The sequence below is a fragment of the Anticarsia gemmatalis genome, chromosome 17 (genome assembly GCF_050436995.1).
Source record: "Anticarsia gemmatalis isolate Benzon Research Colony breed Stoneville strain chromosome 17, ilAntGemm2 primary, whole genome shotgun sequence".
Taxonomy (NCBI): domain Eukaryota; kingdom Metazoa; phylum Arthropoda; class Insecta; order Lepidoptera; family Erebidae; genus Anticarsia; species Anticarsia gemmatalis.
The window spans coordinates 690,373-714,158 of record NC_134761.1 but is presented as its reverse complement, the minus strand read 5'-3'; the positions used below and the strand labels follow the sequence as shown (position 1 = coordinate 714,158).

Below are 23,786 nucleotides of genomic sequence, written 5' to 3'. Positions count from 1 at the left end.
CGAGGATACTCTTCGTTCAAATAAAAATTACATTTTTAATGGCAAGAAAAGTGGCAAGTGTTATACTATTTTGAAATCTTGATTAAATGCGCCAACTTTTGAAATAACTTGCCAAGGGTAGTGTAGTACATTTTTTTTTCAGTATGAAGCGTCAAAGTTGACTAACGATATTTTTGAGAAAGATGACTCACTAAAACTTAACTTTTCTTATTAAATTAACAATGTTTTGTGCATTAATTTGTTATACGATTAATAGCATATTTAATTAAGAACACGAAATTCAAAAAAACACAGCGAAATTGTGACATTGGTGCCCACAGGACTTGAAAATGCGACCAAGGGTGTGGATTTTCAACTTTTTTGAAAAGTGTCTATTATTGCTGAACTAAGTGATATGGAATTTTTTTTTATATTTCCTATAGCCGGTATGACTTGGCCTTTCATCCTGTCTCGGATTATCGTTGAGTTTTGGGACACCCTGTATATCATCAAATACAATAAACACGAAACAAGTTAATATCCCGTAAGAAGTATACCATTCTGGAACAAGCTTTACCACATTTAACAAACGCAAAAGTCAAATGATTATAACAGTGTAATTACCTGGCTGACGGCGAGCACAGTCTTGCGCAGCTGCGCAGTGATAGCCTCGGCCTCGGCCTCTGCGCTGGCCACGTCGGCCTGCAGCGCGCGCTCCTTCTCCTTGAGCGTGAGCGCGGCGGCGCGGCGCGCGCCCACCTCGGCCTCCGTCTCCGCCGCCGCGGCTTCCTGGGCTGACACTTGTGATCGGAGCTTTTCTACCTGCGATTTACAACAGAAATATGTAAATTTTCTTATTCTTCTCCTTATCTCATGGCACAACATGTTTTCTCTCAAAAACATACTCTATAGTCGGTCTAAAGGAATTTTATCCATACTAATATTATAAATTCGAAAGTAACTCTGTCTGTCTGTCTGTCTGTCTGTCTGTCTGTCTGTCTGTCTGCTACTTAATCACGCCTAAACTACTGAACCAATTTGCATGAAATTTGGTATGGAGATACTTTGATACCCGAGAAAGGACATAGGCTACTTTTTACCCCGTGAAAATGACGCATTTCCCGGGAAAATTCAAGTGAAGCCAAGAAGTCGCGAATAATCAATATTATAATGACATTGAAATAACAAAAATCCGTTGTCATGGCAACCGTTTTAATGGCGGATATGCCTTAGCGCGACTTCGTTATATTAAGAGACATAAATAATTTTGAGAATAATTAAGCTTTGTATTAGTAAAAAAAATCGTGAAATAATTCAGTAGTTTGAGAGAAAACCCCACAAACGTATTATACAAAGTTTTTATTAATTGAAATGCAACATTCTTTAACGAGCTGTGTTAAACAACTGTCAGACATGTCATTCCTCATGATTGTTTCTTCCAAACTGTCTTCACACAAGAACTATTGAAAAACTTTGATGAAATTTGGTAGACAGATCCTACTAATCTTATAAAACCAGACACAAAACAATTATTTGTGGATCGCACAAATAATCTACACTTATATTATAAAGCTAAAAATTAAGGGTCCGATTTGAAAAAATATTTCAATGTTAGATAGCCTGTTTATCTAGGAAGGCTATAGGCTATATATCATCAAGCTACGACCAATAGGAGCAGAGTACCAGTAAAAATGTTACAAAAACGGGGAAATTTATGCCCCATACTCTCTTATGTGACGCAAGCGAAGTTGCGCGGGTCAGCTAGTACACAATAAGTCGGAAAATAAACGTATTACACATTATTGTTATTTACTTTGAAATACTCAAAATAGTCTCAAAAGAAAACCTGCAACGTTTGAAATAACTTTTGTTACTAATACAGATTATTTGGAACATTGTTCAAGTATGTGCGCCTTATAATAGTTTCAAACTACTTAGAAATTGATACGCTATAAATAATAAATAATCTTATGTTGTACTAACCTGTGCTTTGAGATCGTTTAATCTTTTTTGTGCTTCACCTTTTTGGTTTTCTAACTGTTTTAGTGTTGCCGTTAATGTGTCCAACTCGCTCTGAAACACAAAAGACATGAAGAAATCACTTACTGTTGGGTCTCCAAGGATAGTAAACGCAGATCCGAAGGACGTGGTTTTACTAAGGAGGCCTTTGCCTAGCTATAAGACTAAGGAAAATGAGCAAATTTTGCCATTTTTATTATTGAATAGCACAGTTAACCAAAATGAGATTAATATGCGCGTAATATTTTAACAAACACATGCACACACACACACCTAGAAAGACACAAGATCGGACCCAAATTGAACATTTTCAATTGTCCTATACAGGGTCTTCTCATAATAGCTAGTGATATTTTGGGAGGCGATACTGCCCATGAATCTGATCACGAATCCGCAAAAAAAATTTTTTTGGACAACTTATTTTTTTGCTTTTTTGTAGTGTGAGTGAGCGCTCGTACACGAACACAAGAAGCGGCTCGTCGTTACACGGCCGCCGCTTCTATGTGTGCGACCGCGACCGAGCGCTGTCAGCTGACGCCGCGAGGGGGGGTGTCTGCGCGCGGGATGTTCTGTCTTAGTAACAATAATAAATACAAATTGATATTAACATTGCAATAATAATATCTTCTCATTCAATGTTAGTCTCCAGATAGTTTAATTTGAAGTTTTTAATGAAAAATAAATATCAATATAAAATGAAATTAAGTTTTTGGGTCCATCCCTAACTGTCTATTTATTTTATTTTGCTTCATGCGTTTGTCACAACTTAGTACCTATTAAGGATCGCTTTCGTTCGGACGTCCGCGCGTCCGGTGGGACTTTCAATAGTCATAGTCAATGCGTGAGCTTGTTATTACTGTTATTTCCTAAACCTTTCTGAACTGTGATTTGTTTGTTATTGTCGCGCGTGATCATGAGCGTGCGCGGTGTGATACGGTAATTGGTGAATGAGCCATGTTTTTGTTTATTTTTGTTAATAATTCGTGTATTCGTGAAAGTGAATCAGAACGAGGAAGCAAAAAGTGTCGTAAAACGTTAGAAAGATAAAATTAGGTATGTAGTGCCTGATGCCCCTGCGTAATTAACTGTTATCAGTGTGTAAATAAGATTCCCAGTTATGCTTTCGTTAATTTAGATTTAAGTGTTACACGTTGTGTAGGTAAGTAATTTAACAATTACTTTAATTAGACAGTTACGTTAATCACGTAGTTGCTAGCCAGTCGAAGACTGAATGTATTATGGGAAATCAGTATCAATTTGTATTTATTATTGTTACTAAGACAGAACATCCCGCGCGCAGACACCCCCCCTCGCGGCGTCAGCTGACAGCGCTCGGTCGCGGTCGCACACATAGAAGCGGCGGCCGTGTAACGACGAGCCGCTTCTTGTGTTCGTGTACGAGCGCTCACTCACACTACAAAAAAGCAAAAAAATAAGTTGTCCAAAAAAATTTTTTTTTGCGGATTTGTGATCAGATTCATGGGCAGTATCGCCTCCCAAAATATCACCAGCTATTTTGAGAAGACCCTATATATATGGCACAAACATACTTCGTAACTTCACCATTATAACTATGTTACCTGCAAACTATCAGCCTCGCCAGTCTTGACAGTGAGCTCCCTCTGCTTGACAGCCAGCTCAGCTTCGAGCGCGAGTCTCTCCCGAGCCAGCGCGTCCACCTCGCGCGCTATCGCCTCCAGCTCCGGCGTCGGCTGCGGGCCCAGGTTCAGTGCTGGCTCTGTCTTCTACCAACAAAAAAAAAATAACGTTAGATCATTTTCATCGCCCGCGACTACGTCCGCATAGAAACCCGTCCATAACTCTATGTGTTATTCTGAATCTTAAGGTACCTTACATACCAAAATTCGTCGTAATCGGTTCAGTAGTATTTGCGTGAAAGAACAACATACACCTATACATGCTCACAAACTTTCGCATGTATAATATTAGTAGGATGTTTCGTGTATTCTTTGTTGGGGGTTCAAATTCAAGCCGTAGTAGGTATGGCTTAACCGATTCATTGCCACCTTCATTTTCGTGAACAATTCAGCCAGGCCCCATTCATTGGTCGGTGGCTCACCATTTGAGCCATCGGCCTCCCTGAAGGATGACTCAACTGATGAGTCATTGGCTCCTTGTAATGATTTAATGCTTTTCGCCATCATTCGAGCCAGTCTGACAACCAGAAACGTGTTACTGTGTTCTCCTATTCGAATTTGTGGATAATAAAAGTTAATATGGCGTTTCAAGGTAGTATTTGTTGGTTTTAATGAAATATTGCAGAGGTAGTAAACATTTTAGTAGTATTCAATCATTATTTATTATTGTAATATTATTTGTAGATAATCAGGACTACGACGATTTTACTGAATGTAGCCAGGCAATGTTTACTGATTTCCATGATCAACAAATTGAAGATAAAGAAAATCAAGATTTTCCAAGCTGTAGTCAATCGATTTTACAAAAAAGTGTACAAGATGTTTTGCGGCAGTTATACAAAAGGTTTATGACACCTGACTAATAAAAATATTCTCTAAATTGAAGGGCCAGGTCTGATATTCACGGAAATGTTTAATGAGATCTGAAAAATGGTAGTTTAAGTGTTTTTTTTTTTAATATCCGTTTTTATACAATTTTGGTTTGACTCACCAATTGAGCCATCGGCCTTCCTAAAGGTTTTTTAATGACTCAACTGTTGAGTCATTGGCCATGAATCGGTTAACGAATGTTATCATAACTGATCAGTTGTCAACTTTAATACCTACTTGCACTCTTCCCAGCCCGAAGACCCTTTCATATTTGCAAGACACCGTTTGAATTTTACTCGAAAAAAGACGAACAAGTAATTTTAATATCAATATAATAATGTAATACACTAGTTCACTCCACTATAAAGTATTTTACTCCTCTGAATAAATCGTAAAGGCAATCTTGTATCAAAGTTGTTTGATCCTGTACTTCAGATTTCAATGAATACACACTCGACATTACTTACTTATCATTTGTACATTGATAACAATTATTTCTATAGGCCAGTATTAGTTATTTGAATCGAATCATTCTGTGGTAATTTTAGCTACACTTTTTAAACAAAGTAGAATTTTTCTAGAGTGTGGACTTTTTGATCAAAGTTTGATGTTTAAAAGACAGCAAAACCAACTGTCAAATATGACAAACTTGTTACTCTCCAAAATGGCGTATTTTAAAATATTCTGTTATTTAATTCTGTTAGTTAAATGTTCAAGTTGCGATCATGTAAGTGATTTACAGAAAACAGTTGAAGAAATAAATAAATTGAGTATAAAAATGTACCGCGAAGCTGAAAACAATGACAATTTGAGGTCTGACAATATTGAGGATAGGCTATTATATCCAAGTAAGTAGGTTATAAAAGTATCAGCGGCGTTGCTTAAAATAAAATAATATGAACATAAATTTTAATAAGAAGATTTTTTGCTTTTATAGCGGACAACAAAGAATTAGTTGGGTATTTTTAGCAGGTGGAAAAACCAAGCGATTCTCGAACGCGATGAATTAAAAAAACATCTTTATTTTAACTATCCGACGTTTAAGCCCACCTACATAGTCTCGTCAAACACATATTTAAGACCAATTTTTTGTGAATTATGCGACTAATTCTAAATCACACAAAATCTATATCAGTCACAACGAAAAACTGTTTTCTATCCAGATGGTGATAAACAGAAGCTCTCCCTACTATCACATCTCTGGCGTGAGTACTACGAGCGCTCAGCTCGTTCGCTGGCTAGTGTGACGTCACAGCGACAGATACCGTCGCGTATACGCATGGTGTACGCAGGCGCGGCGAGCACGCTCACGTGCGCCGTGTGCACTGCGCCCGGGGAGAGTACGTCGCTAGTGTGGATGTATTCACACGTTAGTATATAGATAGATACTTGTACTAGATGGTGTTAAACAACAGTTATGAATCTTATCGCATCTCTGGCGGGAGTACTACGAGTGTTCAGCTCGGTCGCTGGCTAGTGTGACGTCACAGCGACAGATACCGTCGCGTATACGCGTGTTGTACGCAGGCGCGGCGAGCACGCTCACGTGCGCCGTGTGCACTGCGCCCGGGGAGAGTACGTCGCTAGTGTGGATGTATTCACACGTTAGTATATAGATAGATACTTGTACTAGATGGTGTTAAACAACAGTTATGAATCTTATCGCATCTCTGGCGGGAGTACTACGAGTGTTCAGCTCGGTCGCTGGCTAGTGTGACGTCACAGCGACAGATACCGTCGCGTATACGCGTGTTGTACGCAGGCGCGGCGAGCACGCTCACGTGCGCCGTGTGCGCTGCGCCCGGGGAGAGTACGTCGCTAGTGTGGATGTATTCACACGTTAGTATATAGATAGATACTTGTACTAGATGGTGTTAAACAACAGTTATCACTACTATCTCATCTCTGGCGTGAGTACTACGTGTGTTTAGCTCGGTCGCTGGCTAGTGTGACGTCACAGCGACAGATACCGTCGCGTATACACATGGTGTACGCAGGCGCGGCGAGCACGCTCACGTGCGCGGTGTGCGCTGCGCCCGGGGAGAGAACTTCGCTAGTGTGGATGTATTCACACGTTAGTTATAATTTTAAAGTATATTTTTGAAATACAGCTTCAAGTTCAGCTTCAAGTTAGTCAGCCAAGCTTGTCTTCCAGCTATGTTGGAGTCGGCTCCTAGGCTCATGCAGCTGGATACCAGTATTTTCATAATGCGACTGCCTATCAGACCTCGACCCAGTTACCTAACACGATACCCCTCGGTAACACTGGTGGTCAGACTTTCAAGCTTCTGACTACTGTTAACGACTGTCAAAGATCTTTGAAAATGACAGCCGGGACCCACAATTTTACGTGCCTTCCGAAACACGGAGGAACTCGGAATGCATATGATTAGATATTTCATTTTACAGCTAAAATCAAGACCGTCATTCTCTAAGGTACATGAAAACGAGCGTATGGTAATACTAGATAATACACTGACGATATACAACGTGAAGTTACAAGATGAAGGCATGTACCGCTGTCAGATCGGACACACTCGCGCTGTCCACGTGTTGGAAGTCACTGATAGTGAACACTATGCACTGGTAAGATCACTTCAGCAAGATTATACATCAAGGCTTATACTACAGAAGTTACAAAAATAATTATTTGAATCTATGCTGTCTGCGAGGTAGGGTATATAAACGGAATCTCTAGGCGCGTTTATAACGAATATCCTACAATGACATAGACAGATGGAGAATTTCGGGTCAGCATAGTTTAAAAAATGCTAGTACTATTTTAAAGTTTGATATATTTTACAATGAAAATTGCCTATACAAACAAAGTTTGTTGGCTTTCTGTATACATAAATATAAAAATAATAAGACAGTACGTATTTTAACAGTAATAGAGTGTAGAATAATAGTCATTTAAACTCATATACAAGTAAATTTTGGTTCAAATTTAGGTAAAGCCCCACACATCACGAGGTCCCTACTCGTCACCGCCAGAGACCTTCAACAATCTTATAGTGTTCAGTTTCTGGTCTCCATGGAGCGAATGTAGCACTTGCGGTAAGGTCGGCAGAAAACATCGACACGGGCCATGTTTCGTCAAACTGGATAAAGCACTGGTACTGAACTGTTCTTCAACAATAATGCCATTCAAAACTTTTCCCTCTATCAACAACTTTAGTCATTCTCTCACCAAATATATCTAAATCATTATGAATTAAGTCAACAACTATACATTGGTGAAACAGAGGTGTTAATTTTTCTTAAACTTGCCCCTTTTTCGTGCCATTAGTGATCAATTTATTACAAACTGTTAGAATCTTTTAGTTTGATTAGTTCCTGCTGTGATTCAGATTTTTATTATATTTATACTGTATCTCAAAATATTAAAAATACTGAACAGAAACATAACCAAGACATGTACAATTATTAAGTATTTAGTTTTTTTTCTATATTTTAGGAAACAAATCACACCATCGTAAGTAATGACGTAGACAGCAATAGCCTAATTCTGGACGACAAAGATAACGCTCTGTTTGAAGGTAACACACTATTTTTTACAATAAAATAAGATACAATGTAAAGAAAGGAAGGAAACATTTTTACTTAGTCACCTTCAGAAAAAAAATCTTATACATTATTTTTTTTTTCATATTTGTTTTTCCATATCTTTATAATATTTACTTACATTCGCTGCATCAATGTTGAGTTATCACGAATAAATATTTACTTTTAAATAACATATTGCGGTCATACGTTTGACCGTAATATTGCTAAATCGATATAAATCGGATAAAGATTAATCGATTAGCTATCGATTAGTTAAAGCAATTGAGAGTTAATTCAATAATGCGGTCATATAATCTTACAAATATAAAATGTTTATTTGTTTGTTTGTAAAAGAATAACGGTGTGTGTTTACAGTGTTTCCTGAAGGTATACCATGTAGATCACGATATCTACCGATCACTTTGAGACAAATACCGGCCATACAGGAAAGAAAGAATGAAATTATGATCGGAATGTGCAAGGTACAAAATTTGTTTAAACTAAGCCTCAACAATCATAGTAGAATACAAGCTTGTTGTTAAGTAGACAGATTATTTGGGCTCATAATTTAAAATAGAAAGGACCTACAGAATTAAATACCAAAACCAGTTATCAATGGCAAATCGCAATTCTGCCATTGAGATCTCCATTCTGATGGTTAAAGGGGATTGAGGCGATACTTTATTGACGCTATAAGTCAAAAGTAAACAGGAAAACGTTTAGAATCTCTGAATTTTTACTAGATCTGTTGTCTCTATGACAGTGTCTAAGCCTTCCTAAGTATGCCTTTTTAGCCACAAACGAATGTGTTCCTTCGATACAAATATAATTATTTTATCTGACGCCACCTAATTCATCTGCAATAGATGGGCATAGGTCAATGATGATCATGTGACCTACATAATGATAAAATTTCATTTTCTAGGTGGCATGCAATCCATCCATGTTCATAGCCCGATCATCGAACGGCACTATACTAGAAGTAGTGAACAACAGTGCTGGAATATACTCTTTAGAACAGAAGTTACCGAAGCAACCACCAGTGCCCGTCAGAGATACCATCTTTGTTGATTTTGGACAAAGGATTGCTATAAGATGTCCCGGGTAAGTTTGATACTCTGTCTAAGAAATAAAACTGCTTGAACTATCGCAAAAAGTGTATGTTGTTTCTAAGACGATACGATATGCAAAATGTTGAATATAAGTAACTGACTGATAATTCGCAAAGTCTAAACCATAGACGTTAGAAACATGAAATTTTGACAAGTAATGTCTTTTTTAATGCAGGCATTTAGTATCCATCTCTAAAGGGGTAAAATAGGGGATAAACTATCATCCCCTATGGAAGTTCGTCATTTTTAAAGCTAGGAGCATGCAACTTTATATTTGGGATTATTGTTTGAAATAAATAAACAGGTGTTTCAAGGTTTTTCGAAAATTATCCCCTGGGGGGTTAAATGGGGATAAAGTTCATCGATCGTTCATTCTTTGAAAGAAAGAGAAGCTAGAAGTATAAGTTTATATTTAGGTCTTTCATTTGAAATAAATAGTTTACACTTGACACTGGACTGCCTACTGGACTGACTACTGGATGCAAAGAAGGCATGGACACTGACAGGCAAGGCGGACGGACAGGCAAGGCACTGGATGCAATCTTTAATATGCTAAAAGTTTCCTATCCCCAGTACAACACTAAGAAACGTGCCGGTGACATGGCGGCGCGGCACTGACGTCATGTCGCCGCATCACGTGGACATCGCGAGCAGTGGCCGCGTGTACTACAACTGCAGAGACCAGCTCGTCATCACGCAAGTCTTGTACCGGGACGAGCATACATACAGGTGACTGTTTAGAGTTACTATCTTTGTACGCTGTCGCATGGGCCGTGCCTTATGTTAGCGTCGCTACATTGTGTACGAACGTCACCGATGTCAGCGCAAGAGGAAAGGAGGCCTTATCCTCACTTTGTAATGTAAGGTGTGAGTGATGAGGCAGTATTTTTGTAGTCATATTTTTAATTAAGTTTACGCAGTATTTCTGTGGTGACTGTTAAAAGTCATGAGCGGTCTACCGCCTATACCCCTACAGTTTAGTAGAGTCTGGTATATCCAAAATAAAATAACTGTAGCAATCAAGCAACCGTCCACAACATGAGTCAGCAGGTAACTGACGTTTCAAATACTAAATGTTGTATACCCCTACGTGCGTGTCTCACATGGGTTGCTCTTTACTAAGTTGTAAGCCTATAGTAATGACGGCATAAATGGCGCAGTAGTATACTAAATCTTAGGTTTTGTCACACTAGGTCATAATATTGTTATATTACAGTTGTTGGCAGCGGGACGCGCTGTGCGGTACAGTGAAGCTGGTGGTGATCCGCGGAGTGTCGGTGTACAGTCATCAAGTGATGCTCGTCTCCCTGATACTGACCTGCGTGCTTCTGTTACGCAGCTGCGACACTGTACGCGGACGCAGGAGAAGTGACTAGCATTGTTATGTTATAAATGTGTATTTTTTGTTTGTGTGTAGTTTTATTATACAGTTTTTTAATACGGTATTGGCACCATTCATTCATTCATTCATTTCTTAATTAATTAATTCGTTAATTCCTTCCTTAATTTATTCGTTCATTCATTTATTAGTTCAGTCCTTCATTCATTCATTTGTTCATTTAATCGTTCATTAATTCATTCACTAGTTCATCCATACACTAGCTCATTCATTCTTTCATTCACCGAATGATGAACGGATGGATCTTTGCATTACAAGTCTTCTCTCCCTCGTTCTTCAAACACACAAATAATGGCATCTGCTACATAGCAGAGTTTACAACATACCTGCGCCAGTATCTGCAGCTGGTCCTGCGGCGGCGGGATCATGTCGGCGGTTAGCGCGGGCGGCGGCGCGACCCCCCGCAGTGCTCGCTGCACCAGCCACATGGCCAGCGCGAACTGGTTGCACGACAACTTGCCCACGCCCTCCATGTCACACAGGGCCCTACGAACAAACATAAGTTTATATTAAACTTTATAGTCATTAAAGTCCAAAAAAGGAGTTTTGGGCAAACCGACATGGGTAGGTTAGGTTAGAAGACTGAGTTGGGAGCTTCGCTTCGCTCGCTCCCACCTCAGCCTTCGTGGTTATTATTTTTTAACCACCCAGAGGAGCCCCGCCAAGCGACGACCTGATGTAATATCAAACGAGACGAAAAGAATATTAATGGGAGTTGAAAGATGTCGCCGGAGCCCCGCATCGCGGGGCTCCTCCATCTCTACCCATGTCGGTTTGCCCAAAACTCCTTTTTTGGACTTTCATTTTGATTTTGTTGACGAACGGTTGATCTGATCAAAAATATCCTAGGAATAAAAAGTGTTTATTTTTAGCCAATCTATACGATAAAAGCAAAAGAATTACAAACTATAACATTTTTGAAAATTTTCGAAATTTTTTCTAAGTCCTAGTCGCCTTGCACACCCTTTGCTACACTCCAACCGTCATTAAAATAGAACTCATTATGTCCTGTCTGAATTTATTAATAGGTCAGTTCAAGTTCAAGCGCAACACAATTCTTTACGACGCGACGTGAGTATAATGGATCGTTACATATTACAAATAACAACTTCGTAAAGGATACAACAGGTAAAATTTACAGGGGCCGAAACAAGTTCCGAGGTCAAAAATACTGACCAAAAATTCAAAAATACTGACCAAATACAGACCATTTCTAAACCGTTTTTCGGGTGAATTGTGTGAAATAACAAAAATACAGTCGAATTGAAAAGTCAAAATCCTTTTTTGATGTCGGTTAAAAAGCTTATTTTCGGTTATTGGTCTCCATCATCCCCATAGTTAACCAGCACCGCCTTTTTATTGTGTTAAAAAGGTTTTTCTATTGTTAGTAAAGTTTTCAATCAGGTCTTAAGAATTTTCAATCAGGTATTACGAATTTTCAATCAAGTCTTACGAATTTTCAATCAGGTCTTAAGAATTTTCAATCAGGTATTACGAATTTTCAATCAAGTCTTACGAATTTTCAATCAGGTCTTACGAATTTTCAATCAGGTCTTACGAATTTTCAATCAGGTCTTACGAATTTTCAATCAGGTCTTACGAATTTTCAATCAGGTCTTACGAATTTTCAATCAGGTCTTACGAATTTTTAATCAGGTATTACGAATTTTCAATCAGGTCTTACGAATTTTCAATCAGGTCTTACAAATTTTCAATCAGGTATTACGAATTTTCAATCAGGTCTTACGAATTTTCAATCAGGTCTTACGAATTTTCAATCAGGTCTTAAAAAGTGCGCAACTGCGCTAAAGAATTTTCACTTCAAAAATATTGACTTCAGAAAAATAGTAAATTTTAATTTGCTATTCTATTGAAGTCATGTGATGCTTCAATACATGTATATGTTACTGTAAAAGCCCCCACTGTGGTAAATCCTAAGATTTACCAACTCTCAATGGTAAAAGTCCGAACAATTCTTTTATTTCGAACTTTTACCTGTATTCACTTGATGATATCGAGATGTCGCCCGCGAAGCGGGGCTCCTCCTTCTGGGTGGTTTAAAAAAAATAACCACGAAAAAAAACCAAAACTCCTTTATAACTTTTTTTAGGAGTTTTGGTGAATAGTGAATAGTGGTAAAAGTTCGAAATAAAAGTATTGTTCGAACTTTTACCATTGAGAGTTGGTAAATCTTAGGTTTTACCGGAAAATCTTAGGATTTACCACAGTTCGGGCTTTTACAGCAACATATTATATTACGTAGATCATCCACATAATATCGAGCATCCAAAGCAGCTTTCTGATATCATTACTGGGCAAATCGAGAATTTAAGATTGGCCAACAGTAAAGGAAAACCAAAAAAAAAATCGTTGAGTTTGGAAAAATACTGACTATACTGACCGATTTTCGAAAATACAGACTTTTACTGACCAGGTCCAAAAATACTGACTTCTACTGACTTTACTGACCTGTTTCGACCCCTGAATTTACTATACTTTTTTTTGGACCCAAGGCCTAACCCTTCCCTCATACCAGGACGAAGCCACTGCCCAGCATTAGGACATTAATAAGTTAGTAAAATAATACATACCATATATGCGCAAGAGTTTTCTGCGGCAACCCGGAGTCGAGGAAGACATGTTTGATCTCGAGGCCGGACACGAACCCGTCGTGGTCCGTGTCGGCGGCCGCGAACTGCGCGTCGAACGTCGCCTTCTCCACCGGCGTCACCACCCAGTGGGGGGCCGCGGGGGGCGCCAGGGGGGCCGACGACGGCATGGGGGGCAGCGCCGGAGCCGTCTGAGATGGCGGCTGGAGAGAAATATAATTATTAGTATTCTTCTGTCAACGATAACTGTTTAAAACATGCAAGAAAAGTATGTAAAGGAGGAAGAAATACACTCACATTTCGAAATATAGTTAGAATATAGTAGGCTCCATGTAAAAAGGGACCTACTGAGCATGTTACCTAACCTCGGGCCAAAACGCAACAGCACTGCTCGACTCGAAATTAATTCAAGACTTAGTGCAATTGAAATCAAATAAAGATAGAAGAGAATAACTCACAGTAGATAAGTCCAGTAGTCCCTCCAACAGTGAAGCGTTGCTCTGCGGCTGCTGTGGCGGCGGTGCGGGGCGCGGGGGGCGCGAGCCGGGGGAGGGGGGCCGAGACGGGGGGCGCGAGGGGGGACGTGACGCCGGCCGAGACGGGGGGCGCGCCGACCGACTGCGCAGCTCGGGGGGCAGGGTCGTGGGGACTGCGTGCTTCTCTAGAGCTTTGTATACTAAGTGCATCGCCTGGAAATAAAGAACAAATACGGTTATAGTTACATTACTAACAAACTACAAACGAAGTTACGGTTAGCTGTCACATAGAACTTATAGAATAGCCGCGAAACATTGGAAAATATTTATTGAGTTAAACTTTGTTTTTTTTTTATCGTAATGAACACTCAATTGAAGTGAAATCAAGTTCACTCGTTCAAAATATTATATCAGATTTTACAATACGAAAAGTGTCTTTTATAAACTACTGACCACCATGAATTCATGTCTGTCAAGCATCCCGTCTTTGTCCTGGTCGGCGAGGTCCCAGATCTTGCCCAGCGTCTCTATCGGCAGCTTTGACTCCATCAACACACCTTTCACCTGAAATTTAACATGACAATGAGATCTAATAGTTCTACAAAAAGGTCTTTGTATGTAATTAGATATAACAGTCATAATTACTGGTCTGCATTCGTCAATTGCGGATGATTCCAGAAAATATCTAGTTAAGTAGAAAAGGGAGAGATCAACCCGGTTTCAGCAGATACAAAAGAGATTACTTATTTATAAAATCTCGCTATGTAATTGTAAAGAATTTGACGCGTTGACTTTTGAGGAATTCTTTAATACAGGGGTTCCCAACCTTTTCTTAGTCTGGGACCACTTAAATATTATTCTTATTAGCAGGGACCACTATATAAGAATATTAAAAAGTATCATCCTGAAAATTTAAAATTTGTAAGTCATTCGCGGACCATATTTTGACTCCAGCGGACCACTGGTTGGGAAACCACTGCACTAAAGTAGTGTATTACCTTGTTTCCTGCGATGAGTCCATTGTTAGGCTGCAGCGAGTCGAAGAGCTGGCTGTACTTGTCGCGCTCGGCCGGCTTCATGCTCCAGTCGCTCAGCGGCACCGACGTGGGCGCGGGGGACGGTGCTGCCGGCCGCCCGGGCGGCGCCGAGCCCATCGGGGGGACTTTTGGCAACTCACCCTGGAAACAACATTTTCGTTAATATAGTACCTACACAACATAATTTTAATTTACAAGATAGTAACGTTTTCAAAAAAAAATTGACGATGAGGATGGGGCTCATGTCTTTAATACCATAATGTAATTAACTTATCTCAAAATGTATATAGGGAGCTGCATCAAGGTGCAGTTAGTCCAAAAACATTCTCTACTTGTATAATTTGAAGACATAAAACGAAGTTCCGAATTTTCGAAAAGAAGCCATTTAAAAGAAGAATAACGATTTTCTTCTCACCATCAAACAGAATCTGGCAATTTTACCATCAAAGAAAGGTTATAAAGTTGAGTCAGTCTCAATTATTGTTTTTAAGGTTACTGAATGAAGTGAATAACAAACAGTCATTACAGTGGTATTTGACCTCATAACACTGTCCATAATATTTCTGCTTCATTAAAATAACAACAAGAGTTCACACAGGTAAACTTAACGTTGGTATTTGATTTATTACTTTGAAAACATTTCTTAACCAATAAGCTAACATTCTGAGAAATACTTGGAAACCGATCAAAGTTATATTTACTCATTTGTATTTTATACATAAAAAAACATATATGCAGTCGACAACTGGCATTGCTCTTCAAACAAAAATTCATCAAATTTCACTTAATATTGCATAACAGAAAAAAATTGCCTTGGATGCCAACACTCATGTCACTACAGACAAACCCTCTTATTCATAAAAATATATGAAGTTATGAAAGGCTTATAAAGAGTTTTGTTTCTTTCACTCCTTAGCGAAATGAAAAAGAGAAAACATATTATAGTCGTTTTTTAACTAAAATAGGTTTATAGTGTGTTTATGAATAAGAGGGAGAATGTTCTGGACTCCATTTCGACCTATAACCTTTTGAACAGACCTTTGCAGACATTGGCATAGAAAATGCTTATATTTTTTTGTTTCTCGCAAGATGTACAATTACTTACCACTTTAGGCGGAGTTGCCTCCGAGTGTATGTTGCTCATGTTGATGTCTTTGCCGGCCTGCGCCAGCGCTACCAGCTTTAGCGCCACGAACAAACCCGACTGGAGACAAGACAGAATCAATTTTAAAACAAAACTTGAAAAAACTATACGTTAAATACATATTTTGAAAAGTAGTTCCCGTTCCTACGTATGGAGACTTTTACAAACATACAAACAATGGTTCACAGTGCTTGTTGATCATACATATCGTCGCTTAGGTAACAATACCGCGTAAGTCGAAAATTGGTCATATGACGTTTTATACTTTATTGGATAGATTTTGTCAGCGCGCATCGAATGATGTTAGATTTTTTTTTAAATTGTCCAATCTTGAACGAACTTAATATCTACCTATTTATGTATTCAGTACACATGTCAGAAGTATTTCAAAGATAATAATCAGTTTTTTATCTCTCCTGGAAACATGTCAAATTTAACTTGCGCGGTATTGTTACCTAAGCGACGATATCGCACCCCTAAATGAATGAAAATATCTTAGAAAATCAGTTTCAATCAGTTTCTGAAAAAAATGTTTTTCTGATTTAGTGGAGTATTCATTTAGGGGTGCGATATATTCGTGAAGGAATCAAACCCATCAGACACAATTGTAATAGAGTCGGGCTTACTTTAACTTTGCGTAAATCAATGAATCAATATGAGTCATTGACTGGAGGATAACGCACAGCCGAAACTACTGAGCAAAGGAAGTTGAAATTTGGTATGAAGATTCCTTAGGAATCGTAGAGGAGCAATAAGAGAGGCTTTTAGAAAATTCCACCGCGAAAGAAGTGAAATTCCTCGCAGGCAAAGTCGTGAGCGGTAAGCTAGTAGGTAACCTATAAGTAGTATCACGATAACCTTCAGGCTATACTTTTATAGCTGCCTAACACAAACAATACATCAATTACTGTTGTTTGTTCCACAAACAATAGTCGTATGGCACACACATGTTAGTTTTAGTACTGTAGGCCTAAATCAACGTTAAATAAAAGTTGTGCACTAGAATTGATCACATTTTATGTCCGTACCTACTAGCTGTTTTTCGGATGGATTTCATAAAGCACCAGCAACCCTCCGCGGCCTCGCACGGATAATAAGCAAATTTACAGAAAACCGTAACAAATTATACAGCCTTCTTTGAGAATGGCTCTATCTATCGACGAAAACTGCACAAAAATTTGTCTGGTCTTTTGAATCAGGGAACAGACAGACCAGGTGAGATGACTTTGTCATACTATAAGTAGTGATATGCTACAGCATACACTTTTAACTATTATGCTTTTCACCCAACTGCTAGAGTGCCGAAATGGTCACAAGTATTTCTAAAAATCTAACTTCCTTTTTTATAATTGTTATTTGTACTTACTGTAGTTTTTAAAACAACTTCGTTTCAAGCAATCCTATTACTTTCGTTTAATCATTCTTACTTTCAATTGAAATTGTAAATATTCTTCAACTAATTTACATTCAAATTAGTTTTTAAAACACCTACTTAAAGAGTTGTCCAAGTAATTATGATTACATATTATTATCCCCATTTCACAATTAGATTTACATACATAATATCACGCTAGATTTACAGTTTTAGTTCATGTAATAGGGGGCAAGTTTATAGACACATACCGGGCACGCTAAAACTCAGGCCATTGGCAAACATTCGTCCTATGAGTATATTTCAGAATTCATAATCAGCTGTTGAATTCACTACTACCCAGGCCATATTATACATACTACTTATACCAGAGGCAGTCTACACAATATAATTGTTGAGGCGCCCGTAGCCAGTTGCGCTCACCGGTCGGTAAACGATCTGTGGGTTAAGCAAACCTTGGCGCGGTCATTCCATAGATGGGTGACCGCATAGTGGAATTTGAACAGGGCGTCTCCGTGCTTCGGAGGGCACGTAAAAAGTCGGTCCCGGTTGTTGTCAATAAGATAACAGTCGTTAAGCCACGTCAAAGGCCTTCGGGCGGTTTAAACAACTTTGACACTAGGTTGACCACTAACCATACGATAAGAAGAAGAAGAAGAATTATCTATCGTATGGTTAGTAGTGAATCTACTGTCAGAATTATTCAAGCCTTTAAAATGACCTTAGACATTATATCAACTGTGATCATAATTAACGACAACCGAGACCGGCTTTAAACGTGTCTTCCGAAGACACCCAGCTCAAATACCACCAAGCGGCGACCCATCTATAGAGTGACTGCACCGTTGCTAGCATAACCCGACTACCGTCCCTTAATTTCAACTGCCTATTTACTAGATGTACATACCTTATATCACACAAGCACATACACTTAAAATCCTCAACAAATTATAACCCATTTCAAAACTGTACACTTAAACAACTGTTGTCACTTTTCCACTTCCACAAAACAACAATTATAACACTCTCACGTTTAATTAAAACTAATTAGAACTCCCTAAAATATGTTCCAAGTACTTATTACTTGTGTGAAAACAAAATAATAATATTATTGTAACAATATTAGAGCTAACACAAGCCGCAATTGGCCAGCGTGGTGGACTCAAGGCCTAACCCCTCCCTCAATACGGGAGGAGACCCTTGCCCAGCAGTGGGACAGTAATGGGTAAAAGCTTTAGGGGACTTTTTTGAAACTACAAGGGCGAATTTGAATCTATACTTCACAGATTATAACACTTTAGAGGATGTTTTTTGCAACTTCCAGGAAGAATCCCAGTCTACTATTACCTTGAGAGTCTTAGAGCATAAATAAGACCAAAAAATTTTTCTTAAATTCGATTATAAAATATCTTTTACACAAAATGTCAAAGACAAATACTGTTATTAGTTATATTAAATTTTGTTTTTTACACAACATTTCAAAGGTCTTATACGATTATAAGTTAAATTTAATACAAAAATTTTGTTAAATTGCCGTAATTTTAAGTAAATATATTCAAAATTAACGTTTGTAAGTACTTGGAATGCAATACAAATGTTATAATTTGTATTTAATTTTGTGATGGTACAAGTGTACTGTCGCAGTATCACTCTGTACCTAATTATCCAGTATCGCTAGGGTTGCCACCGGTTTTGATAGGAACCGTAATTTTATTGTCGATCTATGTAAATTTTATGGTGTTCCTAAACAAAGAATATGGATGTTGTAAGGTGTAATGTTGTAAGGTGTTGTGTTCAGCAGTACGTGGGAATTTTGATACGGACTTATAAAATTGTGAAGTTAAATGTGATTTCAATTAATTTATATTACAGGTCTATAGTTAAATTCTGCTATATTGTAAAGTTACTGGTCAACCTGGTCTGAAAGTTGACATGGCTTAACGACTGTTATCTTGATGGACAGCAACCGGCACTAACGTGCCCTCTGAAGCACGGGGACGCTCGATTCAATTTTAATTACCACTATGCGGTCACCCATCATTGAATGACCGCGCGCCAAACGTTGCTAACCCACAAACAGAGTTTACCAACCGGTGAGCGCAACTAGTTAAATATGAGCAGTTTCAATAAAAAAACATTTAACCACTATTTGACACTTACGATAGTTGTTTCAATGACTGAATCTACCACTACCTCGGAAAGTGTAAAGCCTTATGAAAGAGCAAGCAAGAATTTTAATATGGACCACCCTAAGGAGCATTAACAACAAATAGGCAATTTGTAGATTATATTATTATGTAAACCTCAGATCCACGCTAACCTACATAGTTAAGAAACCATAAAATGAGTTATTCAGCAATGTCGTACAACATTTGTAATCAAATCGCGTAGTGACATCCCTACGCGTCGGTACAGCAGTTGATAACACATTATCATCCAATTCGTAATTAAATACGTCCCGACTACAATGTTTGATGTTTCGTCACTCAGGCTTTACTCTGCACAGAGATAACAACTGGTTATGTTATACAGTTCATGCAACCGAGGAATTAGTTGCCATACCTTCTATAGGACAAAATGGTTCTTAAAACTAACCTCGGTTTCTGAGGTTAAGCGTTAAAAATCATATAAAAATAACGCTATTGAATAGATAAACTACCGCTAAATATACTCAAAAACCGGGCATAACTTACCCCCGGTTTCTGAGTAGGTACGTTCGCGGTAGTTTATCTATTTAATAGCGTTTTTTTTGTATGAGTTTTAACGCTATTGAATAGATAAACTGCCGCTAAATGTACCTCAGAAAGCGGGGGTTAGTCATCAGGCATAAACTTTGTTAAAAAAAACAATGATAGGACAACTGCTGGGCTCCTAAAGAAATGACGGAGAGGTTAGCCTACATCGGAGTTTGACCAGATTGTCTACTTGACAGTGCAAGTAATGATAAGGAAAACCCACTTACCCCCGATTTCCGAGTTACATTTAGCGGTAGTTTATCTATTCAATAGCGTTTATACTCATACAAAAAACGCTATTGAATAGATAAACTACCGCTAAATGTAACTCAGAAACCGGGGGCTAGACTTTCATAAAAACAGTACTTGCAACTTACTTCGGGATATGATCTACTGACATACGAAAATATAGACAGACATTTTTACGGTTTTTTCACTGTAGGTAGGTATACATAGTTATTAATCAATAATTTTCAATCATTTTAGTTATCATAATAAAATGACTGGCAACTATACTACCCAGCTCTGCGTTTAACGAGTGCGGGTTATTTACGTGCCTTCCAAAGAACGATGAAATACCAATAAGTGGTCACGCACCTCACTCATGTTTTACTAACCGGTGAGAGCATCTGTCGCAGCTCAGTAATTGATTAGGTCATAATAGAGGTCAAGCAATTTGTCACTTATGATACACCTATGACATTCAAACTCTGAATTTAATTTGTATAAATATTTCTTCGACTGCCTCCAAGGCGCAGTGGTTTAGGTCGCCACGCCCCTACCACTGCGTCGGGATGTCGTCGGTTTGATTTCCACACGAGACAATTATTTGTGGATCACAAATAATTTGGTACTGGTTGTAGGTACTGTGTCCATTGTTTGTATGTTTGTAAAAGTCCCCGTGACACAAGAGCAATTCTTAGTGCGGGAGTGGTCATATATAAAAATAAAAAAGGAGAGACTATGAACGTCAGAACAGACAATAGTGATTTTGGCTACTATGAAGTTTGAGCCATCGTGAGTTATTCTACAATGTTTTTCTGGTCGGTTAGTACTGTCAAAATCAAAACCGTACAGCTACTGAGAAAACATAATTTTCTTCAAATTATAATATTCACAAAGGGCGATGACCCGTTCAGTTGACTAATAAAAAAAAATAGCTATAATACCTGTAGCTTCTTTAGCTATGATACAAGTATAGACTGAAAAAGGTACTGTAATTGATATCGCAGACGTATATTTAAACAATAAGTATTTCTTTTCCCCTAGGTTTGCGGCCATATTAGGTACATGAAACTTAAACACGAGAGCAATAATATACCTTCAACTGATCCTCGGGGAAATATACAATGATTAAAGAGAAAACAATATAAATACACTATTAAAAAAGCTACGTATTTATACAATAATCGAAGAAAATATTTGCCCACAAACTATAAACATATTAAATGCGAAAATGATTGATTATATTTGTTATCCTTCCACACAAAAGCTACTAAACGAGTGTCATCCTAAACTTTATATGAATATAGACGTCTGAACCTATTTTATTTCGAAAATCAACCCTTTCTGTTTTCTTTTTATTAACCCTGCGTCGGTGCCTGGACAAAAGCCCCTCCCGTAGACTTTCAGATCCCTGACTCTTGCTCTTTCTTCCCAACCTTCTAGGAACATGTCCAGAATTCTATGTCAAACCTTTTTTGTTAATATTACCCAAATTCTACACGAGCAAAGCTGCGCGGGTCAACTAGTTACCTACATAAGTACATACACACAAAACATAATCTAGGGCTAAAAGCCTTCAGGCCTACAAGTTTCTGGACTGGACAAAGATCTATAATATAATATACATAGTACAAAATTATATAAGACATCCTTTTCATCTCACAACTTGTACAGTTTGCCTCGAGGTGTTGTAAGAGATTGTTCACTGGACTAGGCAAATGTTCGAAGAACTGATAAATAACAGTACCTAAAAACATGGTACTCTTTAAATTTGTGTGATGTTTGATGTTTAATAACGTACCCCGGTAAATAACAATAAGCTCGCTGCCTATAGGGCCTAACATTCTTTAATTGCGACGTGATATGTAACCTCTGCCTAAACCGACGTATGCACATTAAAGTCGAAAAACGAATAACTATACATCTTTAAACGTGATAAATGCATAAATACATGTTAAGTATATGGGATCTATGGCTAACATATATTAACAGGAATAGACACTTGGTTTAAAGACTGATACGCACTATCGAGCACTGTTCGACACTATTACGACAATATTTAAGGCGCAAATCCCCCCTTTCCCCATCCCACCATCCAACCGCCACCTCGCCCTTCTTTGTGTGTATCTATACTAATATTATAAAGCTGAAGAGTTTGTTTGTTTGTTTGTTTGTTTGTTTGAACGCGCTAATCTCAGGAACTACTGGTCCGATTTGAAAAATTATTTCAGTGTTAGATAGACCATTTATCGAGGAAGGCTTTAGGCTATATAACATCACGCTACGGCCATTAAGAGCGGAGTAGCAACGAAAAATGTTACAAAAACGGGGATTTTTTTTTTCATTCTTTCTTATGCGACGCAAGCGAAGTTGCGCGGGTCAGCTAGTTACTGATAGAATTGAAATTAGCATAGGTATGAAAGATGAGGAAAATAAGTACGAGAGACATAGATCATAGGATGAGAACGACATAAAGGATAGGAATGAGGCGAATAGGCCCATTTTAGAAAAGTGTCTAAAAACACGATTAAGAAAATAATAGATAGTTTGCAAAGGACCTTAACATCCATGTTAGAGAAAAAAATATTTAAGGCTCTTAACGTTCTATAGTAAAAAGGTGGTCTTGCGATTTATCCTGTGAAAATTGTGCTACACTAAATCCATTAAAAGTTACGTCAAGATTAACATTTAGCTCATTATAAAAATTAAAGCCCCTCAAACTTGTATATTACATGTACTACATGTACAAATATCCCCTCTTTACAAGCGCCCCGGGTCCTCACATCCGAGACCGGCAAACACGCTTCTGTTTTAAGAAAAATCCCGCCCCAGAGGCATAACACGTCCTTTTAGAGCCAACGTCCGGGAAAGAGGTCGCTACTACGCTTTAGTCAAAGTGACTAGTCGAGTGAAAAGTGGGGCTAAATTAATTTATCAATGGCTTATAGTAATAGTTATAAATATTCGGGTTTTAAGGTAATGTTGAAAACTGGAAGGAATAAGAAGTGTAAATTCAATTAGCTGATGGCTACGACTTTGAAAGCGTGTTTGCAATGGTTTCCCTTATTCTGTCTTTTTCACTCAAATGCCGTTTCAAAACTGATCAAAAGTGACATGACAATTACAATACAATTTATCATAATTCAGTTTCAGATATTTTTCAACACCGATTTGTTTCAATGCGCTAATCTTAGATATTTTTAGTTCTAATAGTAAAAAAAATGTGTTGTAAAAACGAGAAATACTGGATAAACTACGGAACATTCGTCTCAGGTACATCCAACACTAAGATGCACTTCTAAACTAGCAGTAACTTTGAAACTTTGATCATTAACGTTCATACAGAGCTCATGAAGCAAGGAATAAGTTTGTTGCTTGATACTCCTGTTTAATTTCACTTATGTCAGTTTAAAAGAGCCGCCTTGTATGTAAGGACGGTGTCCTTTGATAGTTAGGCGGCTGAAAAGTTCCGTTTTACGACCACTGGGTAAGTTTCAGATGGCTTACTAGGTGGAAATTTGACAGTTGTTGCACTTTACCTAAGGGCGAAGTTTTCAGGTTGAGGAAGACGATGTCATTTAATGTTCATTTAATTAGCAGTTAAG

At 38.2% G+C, this 23,786-nt stretch overlaps 1 protein-coding gene across 1 annotated transcript in view; it reads right to left on the bottom strand.

Annotated features, from left to right (window-relative positions):
- Positions 1 to 23,786, bottom strand: part of Eps-15 (Epidermal growth factor receptor pathway substrate 15) — a 46,451-nt gene that overhangs the window by 14,134 nt on the left and 8,531 nt on the right. The window contains exons 4-12 of the mRNA XM_076125624.1: positions 15,811 to 15,909; positions 14,667 to 14,846; positions 14,122 to 14,232; positions 13,651 to 13,881; positions 13,175 to 13,395; positions 10,910 to 11,069; positions 3,579 to 3,743; positions 1,963 to 2,052; positions 604 to 801 (exon numbers count right to left, since the gene is read on the bottom strand). Of these exons, the coding sequence (XP_075981739.1) occupies positions 604 to 801; positions 1,963 to 2,052; positions 3,579 to 3,743; positions 10,910 to 11,069; positions 13,175 to 13,395; positions 13,651 to 13,881; positions 14,122 to 14,232; positions 14,667 to 14,846; positions 15,811 to 15,909 (1,455 nt within the window). The remainder of the gene's footprint in view (positions 1 to 603; positions 802 to 1,962; positions 2,053 to 3,578; positions 3,744 to 10,909; positions 11,070 to 13,174; positions 13,396 to 13,650; positions 13,882 to 14,121; positions 14,233 to 14,666; positions 14,847 to 15,810; positions 15,910 to 23,786) is intronic.